The 24,210-nt window shown below is 40.2% G+C and overlaps 2 protein-coding genes across 2 annotated transcripts; one reads left to right on the top strand and one right to left on the bottom strand.

Annotated features, from left to right (window-relative positions):
* Positions 1–3,068: 3,068 nt before the first annotated feature.
* Positions 3,069–14,219, top strand: LOC119913078 (toll-like receptor 2 type-2). The gene is made up of 12 exons (XM_038732393.1): positions 3,069–3,194; positions 4,754–5,007; positions 6,212–6,368; positions 6,491–6,640; positions 8,529–8,735; positions 9,191–9,313; positions 10,802–10,952; positions 11,803–11,967; positions 12,311–12,490; positions 12,585–12,725; positions 12,802–13,307; positions 13,753–14,219. Exons 2-12 carry the CDS (start codon positions 4,755–4,757, stop codon positions 14,162–14,164), a joined length of 2,445 nt encoding a protein of 814 aa, XP_038588321.1. The 5' UTR covers positions 3,069–3,194; position 4,754; the 3' UTR covers positions 14,165–14,219.
* A 2,544-nt stretch (positions 14,220–16,763) lies between these two features.
* On the bottom strand, positions 16,764–22,527 carry LOC119911541. The gene is made up of 5 exons (XM_038730445.1): positions 22,391–22,527; positions 21,641–21,785; positions 21,225–21,321; positions 18,852–18,899; positions 16,764–18,754 (listed from the first exon to the last, which is right to left on the bottom strand). The coding sequence occupies exons 2-5, from the start codon at positions 21,772–21,774 to the stop codon at positions 17,372–17,374; spliced, it is 1,662 nt and encodes a 553-aa protein (XP_038586373.1). The 5' UTR covers positions 21,775–21,785; positions 22,391–22,527; the 3' UTR covers positions 16,764–17,371.
* Between the last annotated feature and the right edge of the window lie 1,683 nt (positions 22,528–24,210).

The following is a 24,210-nucleotide window of genomic DNA, read 5'->3' as shown; positions in this document are numbered from 1 at the left end:
AAGGTAATAAACAATAAATTAGTCTACTTCTTAAAATGAACAGACAAGACGACCCACGGCTGTAGATTTGTGTGTTTCTCTTGTTTTGTGTTTCCGGTGAACCAAAATCTGAAAGTGGAGCCCTTGATGAAAACCAGTCTCCTCTGTGTCTCTGTGTTTTAGATGAAGAAAGAAATATTAAGTTACCACGTGTTTTGAATGGCAACACTCAAGACAGCTTTTGTTATATCATCATATTGTTATAAACACATAATAAAACGCAAATGTCAAGACATTCTGTCCTGTCACCATGACTTTCATATTACTACGATGACCAGCTGATCCCAGAGCTGTGGAGAGAACTGATCTAATTAGCCAGCTACGTATATAGCTCAATATTTGTCAGATTACTGTGGGGGGAAAAAGTCTCAAATTTTCTGCCTGTCGTACTGGACGTTACATTATAAAATGGTCAGATATTTAATAAAATCTAGACATAAGGTGATCAAAAGCAGGCTGCATATAGGTTTTAAGTGTGATACTTTTATTTCCCTTTCATGTTGAATGATTTATCTCAATATTAATTGTGTGAAAAGATCAACAATCCGTGTGTAAATTTGTAATCTATAAATGTAAAATACCTTTCACGAATAAAGATTTTTAAACTCATAAAAATGTTTTGCAAAAATAAAACTGTCTGTGAATACATTAATTTACAAATAAATGAAAAGCATTTTGAATGTCTTTGAACATGTCACGTTCTGTCTGTCGGCCATGTTTATTTTGCTGGTCGGTGTACTTGTGTGTGTCTGTCTCTGTACCGGCCTGCCTCTCTGTTACCCCCTGTTGTCTCTGCCTGCGTCGTTAACACACACTGCACTGATGAAATTAATAAAATAAATTGTCTGCAACAGATTTACAGACTGTTACATGCAACACAGTCATTGTGTGTTTTCCCCTTATGACAGACAATTGACTTCATAAACAAAAATACATTTTAGCGTTGAATTGTGACTTGGTTGACTCTGAATGTAATGTAATGTTATGCCTCCTTGTCCTGAATTTCACCTGTGCTGTTTCACCATGCAAAAGTGGCTAAGGCGCTTTAAAACTAGGGCTTGACATTAACAAACATTAACACCATAAATTTTGTATGATGAGAAGGAATATTCGTATCAGTTATTAATTTTGGTCTTTTTTTTTTCTTTTGCAGGTTGTCGACACCTTCATCTAATGAAGAACGCTTCAGTTGCTGATGGCTCTGTCCACGTTCAACAGGTACATCCTGTGAATTTCAGTGTATCCATCTTGGAATCAGCGCAAAACCTTTCAAAGGATGCTGTTTTTGGAGGCACTGGAAAAGATGCTGGTGTCTCCCTACAATGCCTCTGCAGCCATGGTGGCACAGCAGCAACCAGAGGAAATCGTAGACACAAGTGGGGACCAAGGCAGAGGCACCAGGAGGAAGTTTTGCAATTTCTGCGAAGGGAACAAGAGCAAAGTTTCCACCGTTTGCACCCAGTGTGTCTTTGGCTTTGTACTCTCTGTCTCTCTCTGCATTGCCGGTGGAGCTACCACGATAGGCTACTATCCTAAGCTGTGACCCACATCATCCTGAGTAATGCTGAAAAGTTTAAACTTAAATCAAGAGAGAACTGGTGTGTGGGGGTCGCGGGTTTGTGTCGCATGAACATTACGTCGCGGCAGTTATGTGTGGCGTTGCTACGGCGACCAGCTACATTGAAGGGGTAGTATCTGTAATGAAAAATGGAGGCCAAAACTGAGTCGAGGTGAGTTGAGCTGGTACCAGCGGGAAAAAAAGGGGTTTCACCGACTGGATGAGACAAGCAGGTGGAAATCAAAGTTAATTGAAAACACTTGATCAGGTAGAAATCTCACCACAAATCTAAATATCTTAACTTCAGCACCTCTGATAAACTGCAGCTCACAGTCCCAAACAGAGCAAAGTTGCACCGCAGATTTTACGTTTTCATATTGCAAAACCACAACTACATTACAACTCTGTCACAACAAAAACTTTCTCTTGTGGCGCCCTCCTGACATTTTGCACCCAAGGCAACCGCCTATGTCGCCTACATCACGGGCCGGCCCTGACCTTAATCAAACCTTTTCATTACTCTGACAATTATTTTCTTGATTATTTGCTTGGTCTACAAAATGTTTGTGTGTGAAAGTGACATTTCGGAAAGCCAGGACATTCCAGTAAAGTGATGACAATTTTGGTGATGTGAGGACACTTGTGGGGACATTTTAAATGATGTTCTTAAAAGGGTTTTTCTTTAGAGGGTGTTTTGAACATTTAAGAACCAATGGCAATACTTCCATCCATCCATCCATTGTCAACCGCTTATCCTGCGTACAGGGTCGCTGGGGGCTGGAGCCAATCCCAGCTGACATCAGGCTAAAGGCGGGGTACACCCTGGACAGGTCGCCAGTCCATCACAGGGCCAATGGCAATACTTTTGAGTCATAATGAAATAAGTCAAATATTCCACATTTAATTATTAAATTCTACTCTAAATAGTTTTTTGTAACTTGTAACAAAGACTTGTTTCCATCTCTTCTTTTTCCTCAGTTAGAAATTATTGTACTTTACTCTCTTACGAAAGTAAAACATGTTTGCTATATGCTTATTTGCCTGTCAAGATTTTACGAGCGGGGGCAAAGGAGAACAGATGGTTAGAGCCTGAAAGCCAGGGACAAAGCGGAAGTGATTGTGGTCACGGTTCTGTACATACAGCGGTTACAGTATATTATGAAACAGAAACCGCACACAAGTTAATACGATAATACAACATGTGGCTGTTTTCCAAAGTCATACTTAAGAGAGGAGTTGATCAAAGAGAGTCAAGTCATGTGATTTTCTTAAAAATATGATAAAATTATAAAAATAAAAATATTATTAATTATTTGACCTTATGTGTCTAACAAGTCTGAAAATGTGCAAAAGATGAATTTTCTGTACTTTTCTTTAAACATGCACATTTTTAGAAGGCACACACTCCCACAGGTTTCCTCCCGAAAGTACATTTTTTTGCTCACTACCTCTTTTTAAACTGGGCTCCAGCTGTCCCCTCAGAGACTTTACTTCCTCTGTATGGAGTCATAAAGACGCTCTCTCAATGCATTCTCTTGACTTTCAATTTTAATGAGTTTTTATCTCATTATCAGGAATCAGCTCAACAAAATATCAGGTAAGGCAACACAGACTTACATATTATATGAGAAACAGTGGACTCATTAAGAACTGGATTAAGAACGTGAAATATACTTGTTGACTTCATGGATAATGTTTTTGTGCAGACCAAAGGGGGAAGTAATGGTCTGAACACATATTAAACAACTACAAAAGAGAAAGGCATAACTACCAGGAGGAAGGGGTAATGAAAAAATGAAATGATTGTACAGGTTCATCAGAAAGTAAATCACATTTGGATTGATATGCCATCAAGCGTGAAGTCTGACTGATAACTCTAACGCTGTTTCAATTAGTTTTCCTTTTTATGACAACAGACACATGTCAGGGTAAGGGAAGCCGTTGAGCTAATGAGGGCTATAAAGTAGAATAACTGGAACATTAGTTAATGCCCGTGAGGGGGATTTCCAGCAGCGTCATTTCTATCGGTTGTATTTTCTGTCTGTCACCACCAAGCCCGAAATCAGATGAATTGTCTGCAAAAGTGTTGACTGCATAAACATTATTATATGGCTGAAAATAATGTTGACGGGACAAAAAGTATCATGAGATTGGTGCAACAACGGACCTTTTCTACGAAAGTATAATGTATTATTATCCATCTTAATGGCACTGCTACTAACTGCAGGCTCTGCCATTAGTTAGTAAGCTCAGTTTGCGGTCCTTTTAGCTTACTCTATGTGGACCAGGAGCTCGGAGTACCAGAGGAGTTCTGGTGTTTTACACCACAAGCATTTTGGACCGCCAGGAGTAATAATAGCTTTTTTCAGCTTTTCAGTGGCTTCTCCTTGGAACATCTCTCGTCATCATGGATTCATTACATGAAGTTAACATGAAGAAAGAGTCCCTCCTTGATGTGAGGCTCTTCAGATCTCAACAACCTGTTTGAGTTTGATATCATATCGGTGACACAACTGATGGCGTATCGCCACATTTACTTTTTTTGTGATAAAGTCACTAAGTTATTTGCTAGACAGCAGTGGAGTGTTTCAGTGGTCCAATAAGTTTGACCACGACTGTAAATACTGTTGTTTTTACGTAAAATCAAATGACCTGCCTCTAGGGAAATTGGACTTGCTACTTTTCTCTTTTTAAAGCATGTGAAATTGTGTGTGTGTTTCCCATTTGGCCACCACCCCTGTTAAACATTAATAAATCATCTACTAGGTACAAACATACTTTATACACATATTTTTGGTGTGTGCACAACTGAACAAACACACATGACGTTTATACATCTGGGACGTTTCTGTTCAGGATGTTAAGACAAATGAAATTCCTGTCTGCTTGTTGTTTTCATTCCCTTTGGAAGAAGTGTGTACACAAAGGCTTTTTGAAAGTCACAATAAACGCTGAAAGCTTCCTTTTTTTTAATCAAATCCAACTTCCTCCCTGGGTTTCTGTTACTTTTGTTTCTTGCTTCCTAATGATTATACAGTATTCACTTTCCTTCTCATTTACTTTCTTACTCAATTCACTATCTGATAAATGCATCCACGCCATCACTCTTTTTCTTTCTTACGTGTTTCCATTAAACTTGTCTTTTTTTCCACACAGTATGGGACAGCCAACCAACCTTTTCCTCACGCTGCTCTTCCTCCTCCTCTCTCCCTGCTGGGGTCAGAGCTCACACCCATCCTGCGATCGCTGTGACCAGCAGCTCTCCTGTAACTGCTCCTACGGTGAATTCACCAGCGTTCCCACAGTAACAGAGCGTGCCTTGACTCTCGATCTCTCCTTCAACAACATCACCATGGTGGCCGCTGATGACCTGACAGGCCACGCGCAACTGAGGGTGTTGAATCTTCACGGTAATGCTGATGGGATTTTATTTGGTTTATAGGAGTAAGACTTCAACAAGCCTTATCTGTAAAAATAAACAAAAAAGAAGAAGATCTAATGCATGTGCATAGTGCATGAAAAGTAAGATTCATTTCTTAAGCATGATTAAGTAAGGAGTTATGATTTCTTTGAGATTTTCTGTTCATATGTGAGCATTAGTAGGGATCTACTACTGTATTGTACAGAAATATTTTACCCCTCGTCTTTTTGACAAAGAGAAGAAAGCTCTCATGATGCTTTGACAGTGTACCGATGGATAAGACTAACGGGATGTTGAACTATAAAATGATATGTTATTTTACATAACATACTCTGCTGAACAATACATTGATATTAACAACTTCTGTAATTAATGATAATATATTACATATTAGCGTGTAAGGTTGTAATAAATATAAATAATTAATTGTTTGTAAATTAAGTAAAACTAATGTAAACTGACTAGACAATCTCACCTCCAAGCTCAAATTAGTGTGTTTTCACAAGCACTTCAAGGACTTCTCATCCATGTTTCGCTTTGCCTAAGGTCAAGACTGAACTTCTGAATCTCCTCATCAGGAAGTTTGTTCCTAGATCAAAAGTTCCTAAACTGGATCTTCTTCCAGGTTAGGGCTAGGAAACCACCACCTGATGACCTGAGAGGTTTGAATAGCTTGCAGCCTGGTCAGAAATGTACTTTGCCCCCAAAAAAACAAAACAATGCAACAATAATTAAAACAATAATATAATAACACCGACATAACAACAATTCAACAATAATGACACTAATGATTACATAAAAAACGATGATAACAATATCAACAATAACAAAAGTTGCAATGATAACAACAATGACAATTGTAATAACAAAGATAGTGATTATAGCAACAAACCTTGACACAACAACAATGACAATAACAACTACATTCCTCCCCATAGGGTTGTAGGGGTTATATGTCTATTCAGCAACTGCAAACCTAGATCATATTTCTGTTTTGTTCATCAATAAATAATTAAATCATATCTGCTGATTGCTAGTGAATAAACATAATAAGCATAGTAACAACAATGATAATAACAATGATAACAAACCCCTATAAAAACAATTGTAATTATGATAATAATCGGTCGAAGGGTTGACCCCTGTGGCACCGCAGATACATTTAGAGTGCCATATTTTAATGTGTCCTCCAGGTAACAGACTAGCTGTGATCCATACGTCTGCGTTTGACCCTCTCTGGAGCCTGGAGGAGCTCGATCTGTCTGACAATCAGCTGACTGATCTCCACCATGAATGGTTCAGCAAACTAGGAGCTCTGCAGCAGCTCAACCTGCTCAACAACCCATACAGGTAAAGCTCTCCAGTTACAGTATAAAAAACAAGCAGAAGCCTCCACATCGCGTATGATGTACAAGTGTCCAAATACTTTTAATCTTTTAATGCAGCGTCTTCTCTCCCCTCCTCTCCTCCAGCTGCCTGGGTTCTTCTCCAGTGTTTCAGAAGCTGATCAGGCTGAGGAGGCTGTGGTTTGGAGGTCCCGCTCTGGAGGAGCTAAAGAGAGGAGATCTGTCTGGAGTCACTCAGCTGGAGGAGCTCACAGTGCGAGCCAACAACCTGAAGAGGTGGGAGACTGACACTGTTATTGTGTTGTTACCTGAGAGCCAGATGTCCTCACAAGAAAAAGAAAAACACTTCTTTAAAGTAAATGAAGCCTGTTTGTGTCCAATTAATTTTTTTTTTATTCATTCCTGTTTTTGTGTCTTTCACCGGAGGCTCAGCAACATCAACACAGCTAAATGTATTGGATGATAATGAAACGGTTAGTGAGCTACACTAAATGTTGTAAATGAGACTGGTACCACAGTTTATAACAGTTAGACCGCAGTAAGTAATCTTCCAGTGTGTTGTTGTCCAGTGCGTTATGTTGCAGTATTGTGTAACCTCGATAAAACAACAATAAGCGGTGGATCTGACATTAGCTAACGTTAGCTGGCTGCTCCTGGCTGCATCACTGTAGGCTAGTAGGAACTAATCACTCCCCATTTACTTTGCAGTGTTGGGCACAAGTAGCACCGTTACTAGTTTAACTACATTTCTCAGTAGCTTGGTGGTTTTCTGAATCAAACAGCTTTTCAGTAGCGAAGCTCTTTTATTGATCAAGTAGCGCAGTAGCGTCCCCACACACTACTTCCCAAGCGTTTCTGAAGTGCAAATCTGAAATACAACTACTAAGGATCAGTAAGTGACGCCCCCGCCGCACACGGACCTGTATGTGTAGCCGGCGGAAGTACTTCTGTGTAACGGTGACATCACATACTGATGTTTGGGCTGATGTCAGGCTGTGTCCGAAATCCCCACTCATTCACTACTCCTCCTTCCCCCCCATTTATAGGGAGTTGTATGTAGAGGACTATATAGTGAGCTCACTCGCATTATTATAACAACATTTTCTGACACTACCCCAATCATTACGTCATCGCCGTCGGACAATCACTTTTTTCTTTCAGTGCAGTGCATGATGGTATATACGGCTTGGTTAGTGACCATCAGTTGTACACTACTTTTCAAAATGCATTCTGGGATACATTGAGTGGACTCTATAGGGTATAATAATTATCACTATACATTCGGACAGCACTACAAAATGGCGAGCTATACTATATCTATATAGTGGACAATACAGTGAGTAGTGGGTGATTTCGGACACAGACGCACTTTGCTGCAGCGGAATGAAGACACACGTGATGGAGTTTATTTTCTATTGTGATAGTTATTGTAACACCTCTTGTGAGAAGGATCAGGGTCCAGCTCTTCCTCTAGTGAGGAGGAAAGCTTGATATGTAATGGCAGAAACTTGTTTCCATTGAGAGAGATAACTCTAAAAGGAAAAATTCTTAAAATAACAAACAATAATAATGATAATAATGTGATCATTTTACAGTAACTTTATCCAAACAACAATGGTTCTCAATTTTCCCCAGGTGGAAATACATTTTGCTGCAATGATATGGCAGTATATATACACAGAAAATTAAAAGTAGCTTAGATTTTGTGCCATGTTGCTGTAGCTTACAGTAGCTTGCTACATTTCCCTGGGAGGTAGCTTCTGTGTAGTGAAGCTTCATTTAATGTAGAGTAAGTAGTAGCTTAGCTCACTCCATTTTCCAAGTAGTTTGCCCAGCACTGTTACTTTGTACCGATACATACAGTTCTTGCAGGCTAAAATCAGCACTTTGACATAATACAGGTGGGACACAGGATAGTAATAAGGGTCGTGTTAGCTGGTGAAGTCATGTAGAAAGCCACAATGGAGCCAAAAGCCAGGCTTTAGCACATTAAACTTTGTTGTTGGTTTTTATCCTTAATGGAGTTTATGTTAGAGTCTGCCGGGAGCACAACACAGGGTCGTTTTATGGTGTTAGTGGACTGCATGTCAGTAGATGTGGTATTGTCGCTGTAGTCGGTGAGAGACAGTCTTTGACTCTCTCCTGTCTCTTTCTCTCTCTGCAGGTATGAAGCTGGTGCCTTAGCGGACATATGGCCACTGGGTCGTGTCACTTTGAGCCTCCACAGTCCATTTTTAAAAAACATATCCTTAGCCTCGGCTGTGCTCGGTGACTTGACGTACCCTGAGACGCCAATCATTCTTGAAGACCTCCATTTGATTGGGAACCAGTCTGTTCAGGCTTTCAGAGAGACAGCAAGGAGGAGAATCAGGTGTGGCCACACTGCTTTACTATTTAACAAAACTACATTCATTTTGACTGTGACACTCATCATAATACGTAAGGAAAAATAATAAAGAAATATTAAATTACATTTTTTCAATGCATAGTATATTTAAGATGTACACAACCAACTCTTCAATCAAACAGCCAATAACTGAGTTGTCCAGTGGTGCAAATCATGGGAATCTTACGTGAACAGGATGTAAGTTTTTGAAATATACAGTATATTTATCTTGCCATTACCTGCATTACCTTCATGCTCTGCAGTACACGGTATATACAAAGCTTCTTTCTCTATTTCACTGATTTAAGTTCAAATTACAGACTTCTTCATGCCATTTGAAACCAGTCAAAGGTGAAATTGAGAATGTGAGATATTGCTGCCACATGGCAAAAAACATCAGTTTGACAAACCTGTCGCTCTTCTGTGATGTCACTCTTCAGGCACCTGACACTCCGTAACCTTACTGTATCGGATGAGGCCATTGTTGACCTCCTGATGGTGTTGGATGGAGTGCCGCTCACCGTCTTGTCCGTGGACAATGCCACACTGACTGGCGAGGGCAGGTAGGACACCAGTGTGATCAAACTCAGTGTTGCCAACTTAGCAACTTTCTCCTAAGTTGTGTTCAGTGAGTGGGGGAAAACAGCAGCACATTTGGTTGACTGATCATTAGCAAGAAAGATGTCTGCCATTATATTTGGCAACACCGAACACATGTATGAAAGTTGTTGATATAGGATCCATAAGCACTGCTGGGAAGTGATGTTTCTGTATCTGTTCTGCATCTCAGTGGCGGGGAACTTCTAAAACTGTCCAGCCAGTAATTAACAACCAGCATTCAATTTATAAAAATGTCTAAAGCTAACACAACTCTGGGTTGAGACAAAAAGTGTCACATTCATAAATTGCCCTAAAGTCTTAATGAACAGTAAATATGGGTGCAAATTGTTATGCTTTGTCCAGTCAAAGTGAAAATAAAGTTGTTGATATTCACTTACACTTAAATAATACAGACACATATTTGAAAATGTAGGTTATCTGAGGAAAAGTTCCAAATTTGAGGATATTGTGATATTTCAAGAACACTGTTAGGTGAGGTTGTCTGTTTGTTGTCTCCGAAGGGAAATTTGGCTTGGGCTCAGTGCATTGTTGCTTCATTTTTGTTTTTTAAACCACTAAAACATCACAACACATGAACAAGAACCCGAGAAGCTTTGACATGGTGCAGTACTTCACAAAAGGAAAAGAAAAAAGCAGAAGAGCAGCTTTCAATCCGGTAATGTATTGCATTGGACAGTGGCTGTCAAAGTGGGTCCTTGATGTTGTTCCGGGGGGTCCCCAGCAAAAAGGGGAATAGTTCTTTTCTCTATAATTCCATCCATACGTAACACAATTCGGTCATGAGTTTCATACACTTTCTGAAATAAAACATCTACCAATCTAAACCAATCAAACATACCAATGAATCTTCCACCCCTCAAGGACTGTTGGCCTTCAGGACTCTGACCCCTCCCAATCATGGACACAAACAGTTTCAGACATTCCCTCTCCCCCACCCCTTTTCAGTACAAACAAACAATACAATATTTTGCATGTCAAATTCTTACATAGTCTTTATGATTCATTTATATTTGTTTTATATCTTGTCAATTTGTTACTTTATATTTATATAAGCCACCAAAGAAAATTCCTTGATAACCTACTTGGCAGTAAAATTGTTTCTGATTCTAAAAGCAAAATTTCTTTCAGATGGCGTCCTTGACGTGAAAAAGTTAAAGAACCACTGGTAAAGGAACACCTATAATAAAAAAAGTCAGAATATTTAGAAGCGGGGGGAGTATGGAAGAGTGGCTTAGACACTTGCCTTTGGTGTGGGAGACCCAGGTTCAATTCCCCGCTGTGACACTTCCACCGATGTGTCCCTGAGCAAGACATTTAACCCCTAGTGCTCCTCTGACATGTGTAGCAAATGTAAGTTGCTTTGAAGCAGCAGCTAAATGGATAACTGCATGAAAACTGTAACCTTTTGATATTTTTTGGTTGGTGTTTAGGTGGGAGCGGGCAAGCTGGAGTGATCATAGAAGCACTGACGAGTTCTTCGTACGAAACCTCGTGGTGCTAGATATCTTCAAGTTTACCTCGTTTCTGCAGCTGCAGTTTCTGCTGCGCTACCCCAGGAGGGTGTCTGTTATACACTCTCAGGTACAAGTTGATAATTATCTGTCACAAGTATTAAACATGCAGTAGCATCAGTCACCTAAATACCTAGAACAAAAGTCCTGACATTTTAAAACAAAAGAAGAAAGAAAATGTCTGAATTGTGAGAATAAAATTAGGAGTGTGATTTTAAAGGAAGAATTCCAACATCAGTCCAATGAATACCAACTACTATCTCAAGTTATTTTAAATCTCAAAGTCTTGACTTATATAATACTGACTTTAGGATGAGTCAAAATTATATCTCAGAGCTCTTAATATTTATTTTCCTGTGGCCCAAATCCTGTTCTAAAGAATGACATTTTCCATTAATGAAAAGGAATTTTACATTTTATAATTTCAGTTTTAGCTGAAGCTGCTACCTTAAACCCTGAAAAATATGAGGAATAATTCAATTTGAATGAACTGAGTTAATGAAAATGTAAATGGTCATTCTTAATTAATAAAAAAGTGCCACGAATATTGCAGCACCGTGCTTGGTATTTTCAGAAAGGCCAATAAGAGAAACCCTCAATGACAGACTGCAGTGAGTTATGTGAGCTAACAGGACACTGAGTACCATGGATGTGGCGTCAAGACTTCGGCTCTCTATTGTGTCTGGCTTGCCGTACGATGTTACCAGTTAGCCACAGTAGCTTAATAACTATCCCTGCAGCAGCTGTCACCAAGCATGCAACACAGGACATGCAAATGACTCTCACTTTGCCTCTTTCTGGTGTAGCCAGGCACTTATTAGCTTATTAGCAAAATGAACCACTGAGTGACTGACAGAGGTATTCTAAAATTTATTCCAACCCTCTGAGCTTCATAAGCAATGCATGACTTTTACCCTCAGGCCTTTGTGATGCCCTGTGCGACATCCCACCTGCTGGTCAACCTGCAGTATCTGGACATGTCCGACAACCTGCTGACTGACATGACTCTGGTGGAGACACTGTGTGATGGAAAAGGCACCCTGAAGGAACTCAGAGTTTTAAACATCAGTGGAAATGCTCTTCAGGTGCCTTCATAATACCGTCAAACAACCGTCCTATTATTTTTGTTTTAAGAAGTACAGCCACCAGGAACAAAAGTGATCACTGTTTGTTAGCACAATTTCAGTTTTACCAAACTTATCTGGAAGCAAAAATGAAAGCTAATGTTACTATTACTCAATCTGTTCTATTTCAGCTATAATCTATCATGCTAACCATTGCTTCACAGGCTGAGTAGCACCCCTGCTGACGAGTAAACTGATCATCACAGCACAAATCATTGTAAATACAAGGATACTTTTAAAAAGGTTTCAAGAAGAGATTACCTGCTGCTGAAGACTTGTCTCCCTCTGTGACTCTGCTGTCCAGTCTTTGTCCACGGTTAGCCGACTGGTAGCGAAGCTCTCCAAACTGACCCACCTAGACATCAGCAGGAATGGATACAGCTCCATGCCCCAGGGCTGCACCTGGCCCGCCACCCTGCGATACCTCAACATCTCCAGGGCTAAACTCACAACCATCAGCCCCTGTCTACCCACAACTCTGGAGGTACTGAAAGTGGACCATGAACCTGACACCGTCAAAAAAAAAAAATAAAAACTCATTGATAAGCTACTTTTACCTTTTACTTTATCATATACAGGTGTTGGATCTGAGCAACAATGATCTCAAAGGCTTCCTTTTGGACCTGCCTGCCCTGAGAGAGCTCCACCTCTCTGGAAACAAGTTTCTTAGAATACCCCCTGGATCGCTGTTCACCAATCTGCAAACACTGAATATACAGGTAAGAAACAATCACATCTTACATTTCTTTCCTCATTGTATTCCCCGGTTTGACCCCTCTCCTTGTTCTTCCACAGTCAAACACCTTGAAAATGTTTGACCGTTCAGACCTGCAGTCGTACAGACGACTCCAGAGCCTCCAGATGGGTCAGAACAAATTTGTCTGCTCCTGTGACTTTGTCAATTTCTTCCAGTCGGTTATAAAAGGAGGTGGAGACATGCATTTAACAGATGGAGAGGAGAACTACGTCTGCGACTCTCCTCTTTACCTGCAAGGGGAACTGGTGGGTCAAGTCAGCCTCCCCATTTCTGAGTGCCACATGGTTTTATTTGTGTCTGTGACGTGTGTCATGGCGGTGTTTGTTGCCACTCTGGTGGTTTCCCTGTTGTGGCGAGTCCATGCATTCTGGTACATCAAGATGACATGGGCATGGCTGAAAGCCAAGCGTAGCTCCCAGCGACGGCGGCACAGAGATGCAGGGGATTCAGAAGCGTTGCTATCCTTTGACGCCTTTGTGTCCTACAGTGAGAGAGACACTAGCTGGGTGGAAAACTTCTTGGTACCTGAGCTGGAGGAGCCAAGGTAAAGTTAGAATTTTTCCATTTTCAGTTTGTGTAGTTGTTTGTTATTTAGACATTTCAAAAGCTACATCACTTGTCACTTTGCCTCAAAAATATTGTAAAAAAAGAAAATATGGTTTTAGCATTCCTCAAACAAATTGCCTTCAATATTTATCACAAATGTCAAAAAGCCCATAATAAAGTTAATCATTTCTATTTTGAGATGACCTGCTTTACAGTTATTGGTTGCCAATTTCTTGTGTAGTCTGCAGGAATGGTGCATTCATGTTCAGTTTTACAAAATGGAAAAATTACCATATAAGAAACATGCAATCTGCCTGTGCCATGCACTTTTGCAGCTGACTCTCAACAGCCATTTATTCCGAGCACACTGATCCCCACCTTCCACAAACACAGTCTAAACCGTTGGGGAAACATAACTTCTTCTCTGGTTTATAATCCAACAGGGAAAATGATGGAGGCTCTGGGACTAACAGAAGCCCCCGGCCTCTATCCCTGTGCCTCCACAAGCGGGATTTCCTTCCTGGACACTGGATTGTGGACAACATCATGAACGCCATGGAGCGCAGCCGACGGACCGTCTTCATCCTCTCAGAGAATTTTGTCCAGTCTGACTGGTGCCGCTACGAGCTCGACTTCTCCCACTTCTGGCTTTTCGATGGGAATGCTGGCAGAGAAGCGGCCATCTTGATCCTGTTGGAGCCGCTGTCCAAGGACAACATCCCCAAACGCTTTTGCAAACTGCGCAAACTCATGAGCTCCACCACCTACCTGGAGTGGCCTCAGGAAGAGGAGAAGATTGGGGAGTTCTGGAGAAGTCTCCGCAACGCTTTGAGCGGAGAAGAGGATGACGACTGAGAGGGAAAGAAAAAGTGATGAAGAGAGTGAGCAGCGAAAAAAAATCAAAAAAGAAGATAAGAGAAGGAAAAGAGGAAAAGAAATGGATAAAAGGGATAACAAGGGATGAGAACAGAGTCAAAAGAAAGAAAAGAGATGAGATGAGCAGCAAGACAAAAATTTAAAAACGTAAGTATCGAAAACGTTAGGAGAATGCCAACATAAAAGATAAGATGAGAAGATAAGGTGTAAAAGAAGACTCAGACAAAGATGTACATTAAGCGAGGAGATTTAATTTCACAGACAAATATTGTGACTTTCATTTACCTTATATATATATGTAATATATTTTGTGTGCTGAAAGAATCTATTTAATCTGCAGTAATCAGACCACTTGGTTTCCTCAGTTTGTACATTCAAGGGTTCAACTCAGATGACATTTTGTAGGTGACTGTTTAACAATAAATCAGTAATGAAAAAAAGGCACATTGAGAATATTGTTTGAATAACCTAATCATTATGTCTATGTTTTATACAAATGAATGAAACAATGAATTAAAGTTGGTCAGTTATTTAAAGGAATGCATTTGTTTCTGCGGCATTGGACCAAATCTTTTCATTCGTTTCCTCGTAGTACCTTCATTTTCTTTGTTTGTGTTGAGTGGCAGTTGTATACATTTGTTCTGCGGCTCAGGAATGTTCATAGCTAAAGTGAACAAACACATCCAAGGCTCCAGACTAACTTTTCAATGTGTAGCACTGGAGGGACCAACTTTCTCAGGTGGTCGCAGAAGCACATGTATCTGTATGTATGTATATTGTCTGCTATGTAGCAGAAGGGAGTTACAAAACTCAATTTCACTCTATAAATTGTTATATTGTGACAATAAACCTACCTACCACATGATTTGTCACACCCTCTGTTTTCCCGGTACAGGTATTAATAAATGACAGTTGATGCATCGGTCCCTACAAGTTTTGTGTTTCTTACTGTTGTCGTGCAACTTCAAAGTTTCAAGCTTAAACGGTGTTGACCCGGTTTAGAGTTGCTTGCAAGGGACGGGCCACATCGTTGACAATATAAACACAGCAGAGCATTGCCATCGTACTGCAACCACTTGATCCCCATCCTGGCTCTGGCTTAATCTACATCTGTCCAATACGTGGAGGAGTAGCTATTATATATAAATGTATTCATACTGTCATAGTTACTCAACGAAGGTTAAAGTCAAGGGCAACTGGACTTGGTTGAAGATACTGGAAGACGTTTCGTCCCTCATCCAAAGGACTTCTTCAGTTCTGACTGACTGGCAGGGAAACTCAGCTATTTAACCTCAGTGGGGTCGTTATCCCGGGTCATCAATACCGCTGGTTCCTGGTTGCTGTAACGACAGTCGTTACGGTCATTAGGACTACCGGTGGCCAAGACTGAACGACCATCGTTGGTATCTTCACCTGAGGCCAATAGGTTACGTTTGTTGAGTTTCCTGGGAAGTGATGAAAGGACAGCATTGTAAGTGGGGGATAAGTGGTGGCGTAGACCCCCTCCCCTGTTCAATGACGGCTTCTCAACCCTGGTGTAGATGGCTTCCTTGACACCTCTTTCAAACCATCCATCTTCTCTGTCTAAATTGTGCACCTGGTGGTCCTCAAACGAGTGTCCTCTGTCCTTCAGATGTAAGTAGACTGCAGAGTCTTGACCTGAGGTATTCATACAATGTTTATTCAATAGTATACTATTATAGTATAATATATAATGTATAATTTTAATAATTATATACTGTTACTATATTGATTATAATTTCATATATTAGTATTCTATATAGCTTACCACTAGTATCATATTAATTCCAGTACCAGCAGATTTTCACTTTTGTGGATTGTTTTCATTCATTAAATCCTTGTGCAAGATAAAATGCTCTACATGTTTGGTACGGTAGGTTGCGATCTTTACTCACACAGCATGCTCATACTTTAGAGTGAAATAGTCACGATTTAGAGCCCTGCTAATAATCATCTTGCACTTGCACCACGTGAAATTTTACAGACTGATTCCCCCAGTTTTAGTAGGTTCCTGACTCTGTGAACTTCATTGAATGAATGCCAGATCCTTCCAAAGTCTTCCTTCCTCATATTCAGTGCTTCATGATAAGAATCATCGGGAAATCTTATTCTCCATCAACTCTTTCGGACCTGAAAACAGATTTTTCATGAATCCGAGTTGTTACTGCTGCTGCTGTCTTCCACTGATGTTCTGACACTGATTCCTTTCAGAAGAACTGCATAAGAAATCTGAAACAGCTTTATTGCCAAATAAACGTCCACATACACATACGTGCTTTGGTGTCTTGGTGCATAACAATTAACAAAAAAATATAAATATTAAATTGACAACATAAAAAAATATAAAACAATAATAAATAATATGTACAATGGGTTCAAACCCTGGTTGCCCCGACCTTTCTGTGTGAAGTTTGCATGTTCTCCTCGTGTCTGCATGGGTTCTCTCCAGGTGCTCCGGCTTCCTCCCGCCATCCAAAGACATGCAGGCTAGGTTAATTGTTGTCTCTATAATTGTCCTTAGGTGTGAGTGGTTGTTTGTCTATGTGTGGCCCTGCAATGGACTAGCGACCTGTCCAGGGGTTACCCGCCTTTCGCCCGATGTCAGCTGGGATTAGCTCCAGCCCCCTGCGACCCTGGAAACCTACGCAGGATTAGCGGTTGATGATGGATGGATGGATGTACAATAAGGCTGTTTGTGCAGTGACAGGCAAAATATTTACATGTGCAAACATAAAGAAATGGGGTGGGGGGTTAATGGTGTAAGTATCAGTGGGGCTCATGGGGCTCAGCACCCTCCAGTTAGAAGCAGAGTCGGTCAGGTGTTGTAGTCTCTCTGAGTACGGTTATTTAGCAACTCTCACCAACTTGCTAAAAATGTGTTTTGAGTCCTTCAATCTGGCGCTGTCTCCACTCCTAAATTCCTTGTCCTCATCCAACCTCAGCCGTCTGAGCTTGGCTGTCAAACCAGGGTTTCTCTTTGTTTCACAAATAAACCTTTGAGTGCACTATGTAAGTCACCCTGGTGCATGATGGTACACAGCAGTGCTAACAGAAGCTGATGAAGAACATCACAGCCTCTGTAAACTCATCCAGGCTGTTGGGAGCAGTCCTGAAAACATCCCAGTCCAAACCCGCCCAGAGGTTTTCCATAGATTCACTAGTCCACTACTTTGATGTCCACACAAAAGGTTTACAGAGCTTTAATTTCTGCTTGTATGCAGGAATCAGGTGGACCATGACGTGGTCAGATTGTCCTAGTGCAGCGTGGGGGACAGCGTGATAGGCACCGCTTAATGTAGTGTAACAGTGATCCAGAATGTTCTGTTCTCTGGTCGGAAATTTAATAAACTGTCTGTATTTGGGGAGTTCATGGCTGAGATTTCCTTTGTTAAAGTCACCGAGGACAATAACAAGGGAGTCCGGGTTTGTCTGTTCTACACACAGTATCTGGTCGGCGAGCATGCGCTGTGACTCCTGCACGTTGGCCTGCGGTGGAATGTAAACACCAACAAGAGTGAACGAAGCAAACTGACGGGGGGAGTAGAAAGGTTTACACATTATAAATAAGGATTCTAGATGAGGAGAACAGTGCTGTTGAATCACTTTTAGATTGTTACACCAGCCACTGTTGATGTAAAAACAGATACCTCCACCTTTTGTTTTGCCCGAGAGAGCTGCGTCACGATCCGCTCTGAAGAGCTGGAAGCCTGCCAGCTGCAGCGCTGAGTCCGGTATCGATTTACACAGCCACGTCTCCGTGAAGCATAAAACAGAAGACGAATAAAAGTCTTTGTTTTTCCCTAACAACTGCTGTAGTTCATTAAGTTTGTTGTACAGTGAGCGCACGTTGGAGAGAAATATTCCCGGTAATGGTGTGCGAAGGCCGAGCCGGCGGAGACGCATAAGTGCAAGAGCGCCTTTGACCTGATCTAAGACCGGTGTTGTGTTTTGATTTTTTGATCTCTTGTTCCGTTCAAGACATAACCTGAATTTTTTTTTATCCAGGTTGTCAACCTTTCGTGTACGTTCAGTGATGCAGTTTGGATCGCTATTGTCAGACAGACTGAAGGAGCCGAGGTCATCAGTGAAGCGGCCGTCTCTTCTCAGAGCCTCTTCCACAGTCATCCCCTTCTTCCCATAAACACACAGATACTTGAACTGTTTGACAGCTTTACTTCTGAAAAGCTTCTTTGTTTTAGCATTTTGTCCTCCTACTGTATCGATGTAGAAGACAGAATAGCCGTCCCTTGAATGTATTGTTTGGTCATGTTGGTCTTGAGCCTCTTCAACCTTTTCTGATGTACATGTTATGATCAGAGACTCACCATCCTGGATACAAGAACAGGGGAAATGTGTTGCAACAATAGATTCACGATCCTCTTTACCCAGCTGAATCACAATGTTTTCATCTAAACTCTTCTTCATCTTCTTCTGATAGTGGTCAGAAGACTTTATTGCCTCCAGCACTGTGCGATGTTGATCACAGTCAATAGTGTAATCCTTACGGTCAGTACGACATTTCACAGTGAAATGACGTAAATGTCCATCCTGCAGGAAACCAGAGTCAGAAAATAAAAGTTACATGTCCGTGTTGGTGTCATAAAAATGAAGACTTCTTGTGCATGCAGTGTATTAGAAAACTGACCAGAGAATCACCATAATTCTCCTTCATCGCTTCGCTGCACTTAAGAATCTGTAAAATATAAAAAGGATTCAGATTTACTGTTGTAAAAAGAATGGGAATTCCCCAAGTGACAACTGTGTGTACAGCGACATATCACTAAATGAGGCTCCCGCTTCTCTTTTATAACACATAGGAGGGGCTGATTCAGTGAGAACAGTAGCACTATGTCTTTATATTGTCTTAATGATATCATTTCTAATAGAGGTGTCTCTATCAGTTACAAATAGTTTGCTCCAGAGTTGTTGAAGCAAACCAAAGTTAAAAGGAGAGTGAACATTGGACTCACATTAATCAGCTGCTGAGAAAGAGGACTATAATAAGTGAAGGAAGGCAATTATTCTGTGTAAGAAACTGATAAGCTGCTAGAATATCTAACATATAAAATACCATAAAAGTGTGTCTGCATGACTGAGACTTAGCTACGCTCAAACATTATCTTCCCTTTAAACCATCTCTAAAACTTCCCAATGTGTGTATTTTTCAACTTTCAGTTGGTCGCCGGCTCCCATCATTCACTTAAAGATCACTAGGCAGTGGAGTCTTAAGGCCAGAACATAAAACTAGGACAGGAAGGAAGGACCAGATGCAGTGTGAAATTGTTTTAACCTTTATTTATTCAGGGAGTTTCACTGAGAGCAACCTCTCATTTGCAGGAAGACCGTGATCACAATCACACCTGGAAGCTGCCCAGTACAACCGCAGACTGGTCTGCTGGCCACTGAGCAGCTCCGTTGGGTTATGGGCCTTGCTCAAGGGCACCTCAGTGGTGGTAAATGAAGGAGGGCAAGCACTGTTGTTTTACTTTCCACACCTAGATTTATACTGATTGAACTGGCAACCTCACGGTCACAAGCTCGCTTCTCTGACCTTTGGGCCACCAAAATCCCCCAAAATCTGTCTGTCTTACATCTTGGACTTGAAACCGGTGGGAAAGCTGCTTGTCGACAAATGCCACCATCTAGTATCAGTGTCAATAAAGCTTTTTCTTTGAAATGAGGGCTGGCAGAAATGGAAATAATTAAATGTAACAATATTCATGTATCTATGTAGGAATGGAAAATTACTTTGATAATTCAGTTTATGTTCATCAAACTAAATAATGCACTCTAACTACAGTGCTAGATTCCACTAAATTCTACCCACTGGACCTTTTAAATTACCAGTGTGTAGGTTTTAGTGGCACAGAGTGGATTGCAGCTCACTTGTTCCCCCCTGGATTAGCAGTCCAGCCCTGCTCATCAGCCCTATTTCTTATACCAGTGTTTTCCCGGACTGGCACAAGTATCTCTCTTCTAGAGTGATCTCCTGAGGCAGCAGTGTGAGTTCACCAGCCCAAGCTTGTGTGTTAAAGACATCCCAGTACAATAGCTCAGTACATCATCATTGCAAGAACGACAATCCCGCTTCAAGATGAGGGTTGCCAAGCGCCACTGACAAACTGTTTAAAATGTTTGCAACAATATCCTGGCCAACTTTAATCAGTCTGTAGTTTGTTTGAGTATGTTTGTGACATCAGTGCAAAGCGATTTAAGTTGTCTTAATTTTTCAGACCACCGTGATTGTGCAGCTTCATTTGATGCCAAAATGTACCCCGCATCAAATTCCACAGGTGCAAATATTTTGTTCTTAAAAACACTCCCTTGTCAAGCCGACACACATTTTTTTAGGGTACAGTTGTGACACAGAAAGAAAGCAGCAGTCAGTACTTCAGTCAATTACCCCTAACACTTTTCTCTCCATTATTTATGCCATAAAGTTTCTCTTTGGAAGTGAAAAGATGAAGAGACTCTGACAGGGAACATTGTTCTTTAATTATCTCAATAGAACTTCTGTGGTTCGCACTGAATTATTGGTTTAGTTTGATTTTTTATTGGTATTACAGTATCACTACAGGGTTGGTAAATTAGTTGGTTTTATTAGGAATTTACTGTATTTTGTATCTGTAAGGTTGGATGTCGCTGCACTGCAGAGATACTTTTTTGTTGGACGGAAAATTATTTTTACTTTTCTTTCTTATAATTATAATTTAATAGTCTTAATGTCCACGGAATTTTATGCAATTGTCCTGTTTATTTTTGAGCATTTAGGATATGAACAAAAGTATAAACACATTTTATTTTTAACTTTATGCTGAAACATTTAGCACGCAGCATGTATTCAATGTGTTAACATATTGACAACACAAATGTGTTGTTATCTTAGATACAGTATGCTGGTGTGTTTTAAAAGGAACACATGATGTGTCAGCTTTAACACAGCTGAGAGTGTAGTTGACTGAGGGTGGTAAGCCAGGCTAAGGATGAGCCGTCATAGTTTAATGGAATACTGACTCACCTTGGCACTAAGTACCCAAACCGGCTCTGGTCCTCCACACACACGCACAGGCACTGGCTGAATGCAGCTGGGCAAAGCAAATCTATTTGCATACCTCCTTTCAACAAGGACATTCAAAGGGATTTGCATTAGATATAAAGGCATTAAGATATGTATTAAAGAAATAACAGATTACAAAACCTAAATAAGATAATAAAATATTAAAACAATCTAAAATAGAGTAAGAAAAGTAAAAAAAATTTAATCACGGCTATTGTGCTGTGCAAGATATGAACAGTCTCAAAGACCTCATACATTTAAAAAAAGGCAGTGGCAAAAAGAAAGTGTTGCAGCAGTTTGATCCTTTTGAGAGGTCTGGATGGTTCATAACGGAGCAGCAGATCAGAAATAAACCTTTCAGTGCTTCATAAACCAACCGTAATATTTTAAAATCAATTCTTCGACAGATAGGGAACCAGTGTAAACATCTGAGGACTGGGGTGATTTGATCCACTCTCCTGGTCTTAGTCAGGACCCCAGCTGCAGCGTTCTGAATCAGTTTGATCAACATTTTAGAGAGACCTGTGAAGACAGGAGATTGATGTTTTTAAGTAGTTATTTTGTGTCTGCCCTGCCCTGATTCGTTTCACCTGTGTCTGGTTACTCGAGTTTTAGTCCCTGTGTTCCTGTGTCTCAGTGCCAGGTCGTCTTTGTCCCTGTCCACAGTGTCAGGCCAGTTCCCAAGTGTTAATAACTTTAACTGTGTTTCTTGGACTTTGCTAGTTTTATAGACTCTGGATTTGTTGCCAGATTGGATTGTTTTACGGGTTTTGACCCTTGCATACCTCACCTTTCCATAAACCTTTTTCCCTAATGATTTTATCATTAAACACCACGAGTTGCACCCGCTCTGCCCCGCCGACAACTGTGACAGGGATTTTTTCAAGATTGTTGATCTGTGTGATAAACAAGCAAATGACAAACTTTCTGTCAAACATAAAATCTATTTATGCAAAAAAAAATCCATTGTTATGTGTTAAAACTATCTACAGACGTCGTCCAACAAAATGTTTTGAAAACTTGAGCAATTGAAAAGAGAATGTTTAATTACTAATTTTCTAATTTAAAATCGGTTAGATTCTGACAGTTAATCGCTGACAATTGTCTAAACAAAAGGTTGAATTTACCTGAAAGATGAGGAAAGTGAAGGTCTCAGGTTTCTGTCCGTGGCTTAGATGATGTGTTTTAATCCATTAATGTCTATGTTGATGTTAAGTAAGACCATACTGTTATGTACAGAGAGAACCCTGGTGTCTCACCTTGACTTCAATCAACCAGTTCTGTGAGATGCATTCTGTGGGCTGATTTTATATATGTAGACAGAGGCTTTAAGGTGGGTGTGGTCCTTCGTGTGTTTCATTGTATATACATTCATTATGTTAACCGTGACCAAGTATTCCCAAACAAATTAATATTCAATCAAGACTTCGTCAGTTTACAATAGGATTATAAATGATGTCGATGGCCAATATATTATTGGCCGATAAGTAAGAAAATGTCTTCACTATTACAGGTATGATATGGAAGTTCAGCTTTCTGTTTCACTGACACTGTTAGTTTGCATGAGGGCAGGGTTGAGCTCCACACACACACATGAACAGCTTACAGCAAAGAAGACACGAGAGAACATAAAACTATCTTTAGGTTATATTTTACTAGACAAAAACTCTGCTCCTTATGCGGAAGTGCTAAAAAATCCACCAGTAAGGTTTGAAAGTTAATTGATCAAACACCTGGTGAACATAAACTTGCAGAGATGTGATGAGCTACAAACTTTCAAAACAAAATTTCACAGTGAAATGAATACTACTCGTAGGAATCAGTTGAGCCCAATTAGCTTTGGAAAAATAATTTAATTCTTGTAGGCTTTAAGTTATAAATAGAAAGACACAAAGTTGGCACATATTTTTGAAAAGCTCTGGCTCTGACTGCAAAAACACAACCACCCACGCATCCAGGCATGTCCTTATCAGATACCAACTAACATTGCTGGCTTCATCTACCATCTTTTATCAAGTAGACATAACAGGGAATTTACACAATGAGCCGCATGCAAATGTGATAAATTTGATTAGATTGGATTCACTTTGCTGTCCACCTCACAGTTCCTTACTGCAGGGACACACATAGTCTGACAATACACCAAACCTAAAACCCAAGACTTTAACATAATTTATCCTTTCCATTTTAACTTTGAAGTTGACATATAGACTCAGTTGGTCCTCTTGGTCCGACCATGTACATCACAGTTCATTTTATTTGTGGTTTTGTTAAGATGGCTGAATGTAACTCCCATCCTTAAGTGCCATGATGAGTAGTGTTTGGTCTGGATTTGTTTTTTAAAAATGCAATATGGTATGATCATATTAATAATAATTTCAACATTTTTACTAGGACACCAATAACTTGTATCACACTCAATCTGAGGGTAGATAAATTACAATCATCTATATTTGGGCCTGCAGGTGCAACTTGTAGAGATTTAACAATGATTTGAATGTCAAGTTAAAATATACACAACATGAAAAACCCCTTGCCTTCTGCTTATTTGCTTTTACAGTCAGATTGAGGACATCATGACCACTAGAAGTTAACCATATTGCTCTCAAGGTTTTGTATGGTGATCGGTCTATGTCTGATGTCATGACATTTTTGTAAATTAAAGGTTGATTGATGTTTTTTTTTCCCACCACAACCTTCCCGGGTCTTTCTTTTTTAAATGCAAATTGATTAGAATATCAAAATCAAAGCAGTTTTTCAGTAAGGAGACCCTCAATCACAGGTTCATTGGCAAATTAAGTAGAATTGTAGTTAATCTGCTAAAATTCAGGTTGTAAATTATTTTGAGATGGAATTGGTACAAGGGGAAACACAGACATATGGGCCCACCTGGAAAACTTACCTAAACACAAAGTGGGCTGAAAGTAAAAACATTCACAAAGTCGTA

Source organism: Micropterus salmoides, unplaced genomic scaffold (genome assembly GCF_014851395.1).
Source record: "Micropterus salmoides isolate LMB-PRFRI ecotype aquatic unplaced genomic scaffold, ASM1485139v1 Ms_hic_scaffold_2, whole genome shotgun sequence".
Classification (NCBI taxonomy): domain Eukaryota; kingdom Metazoa; phylum Chordata; class Actinopteri; order Centrarchiformes; family Centrarchidae; genus Micropterus; species Micropterus salmoides.
This window is presented reverse-complemented; position numbering and strand designations above follow the sequence as displayed.

What these genes read in the sequence shown, in the direction of transcription:
- LOC119913078 (XM_038732393.1), top strand. Translation starts at nt 4,755, where the DNA reads ATGGGACAGCCAACCAACCTTTTCCTCACGCTGCTCTTCCTCCTCCTC. An exon ending in ACAGCAAGGAGGAGAATCAG is followed by an intron (nt 8,736 to 9,190) that starts GTGTGGCCACAC and finishes GTCACTCTTCAG; the next exon opens with GCACCTGACACTCCGTAACC. An exon ending in GTCTACCCACAACTCTGGAG is followed by an intron (nt 12,491 to 12,584) that starts GTACTGAAAGTG and finishes TATCATATACAG; the next exon opens with GTGTTGGATCTGAGCAACAA.
- LOC119911541 (XM_038730445.1), bottom strand. Translation starts at nt 21,774, where the DNA reads ATGTTGATCAAACTGATTCAGAACGCTGCAGCTGGGGTCCTGACTAAG. An exon ending in ATTGATTTTAAAATATTACG is followed by an intron (nt 21,322 to 21,640) that starts GTTGGTTTATGA and finishes CCTTGTTGAAAG; the next exon opens with GAGGTATGCAAATAGATTTG. An exon ending in AGAATTATGGTGATTCTCTG is followed by an intron (nt 18,755 to 18,851) that starts GTCAGTTTTCTA and finishes GGTTTCCTGCAG; the next exon opens with GATGGACATTTACGTCATTT.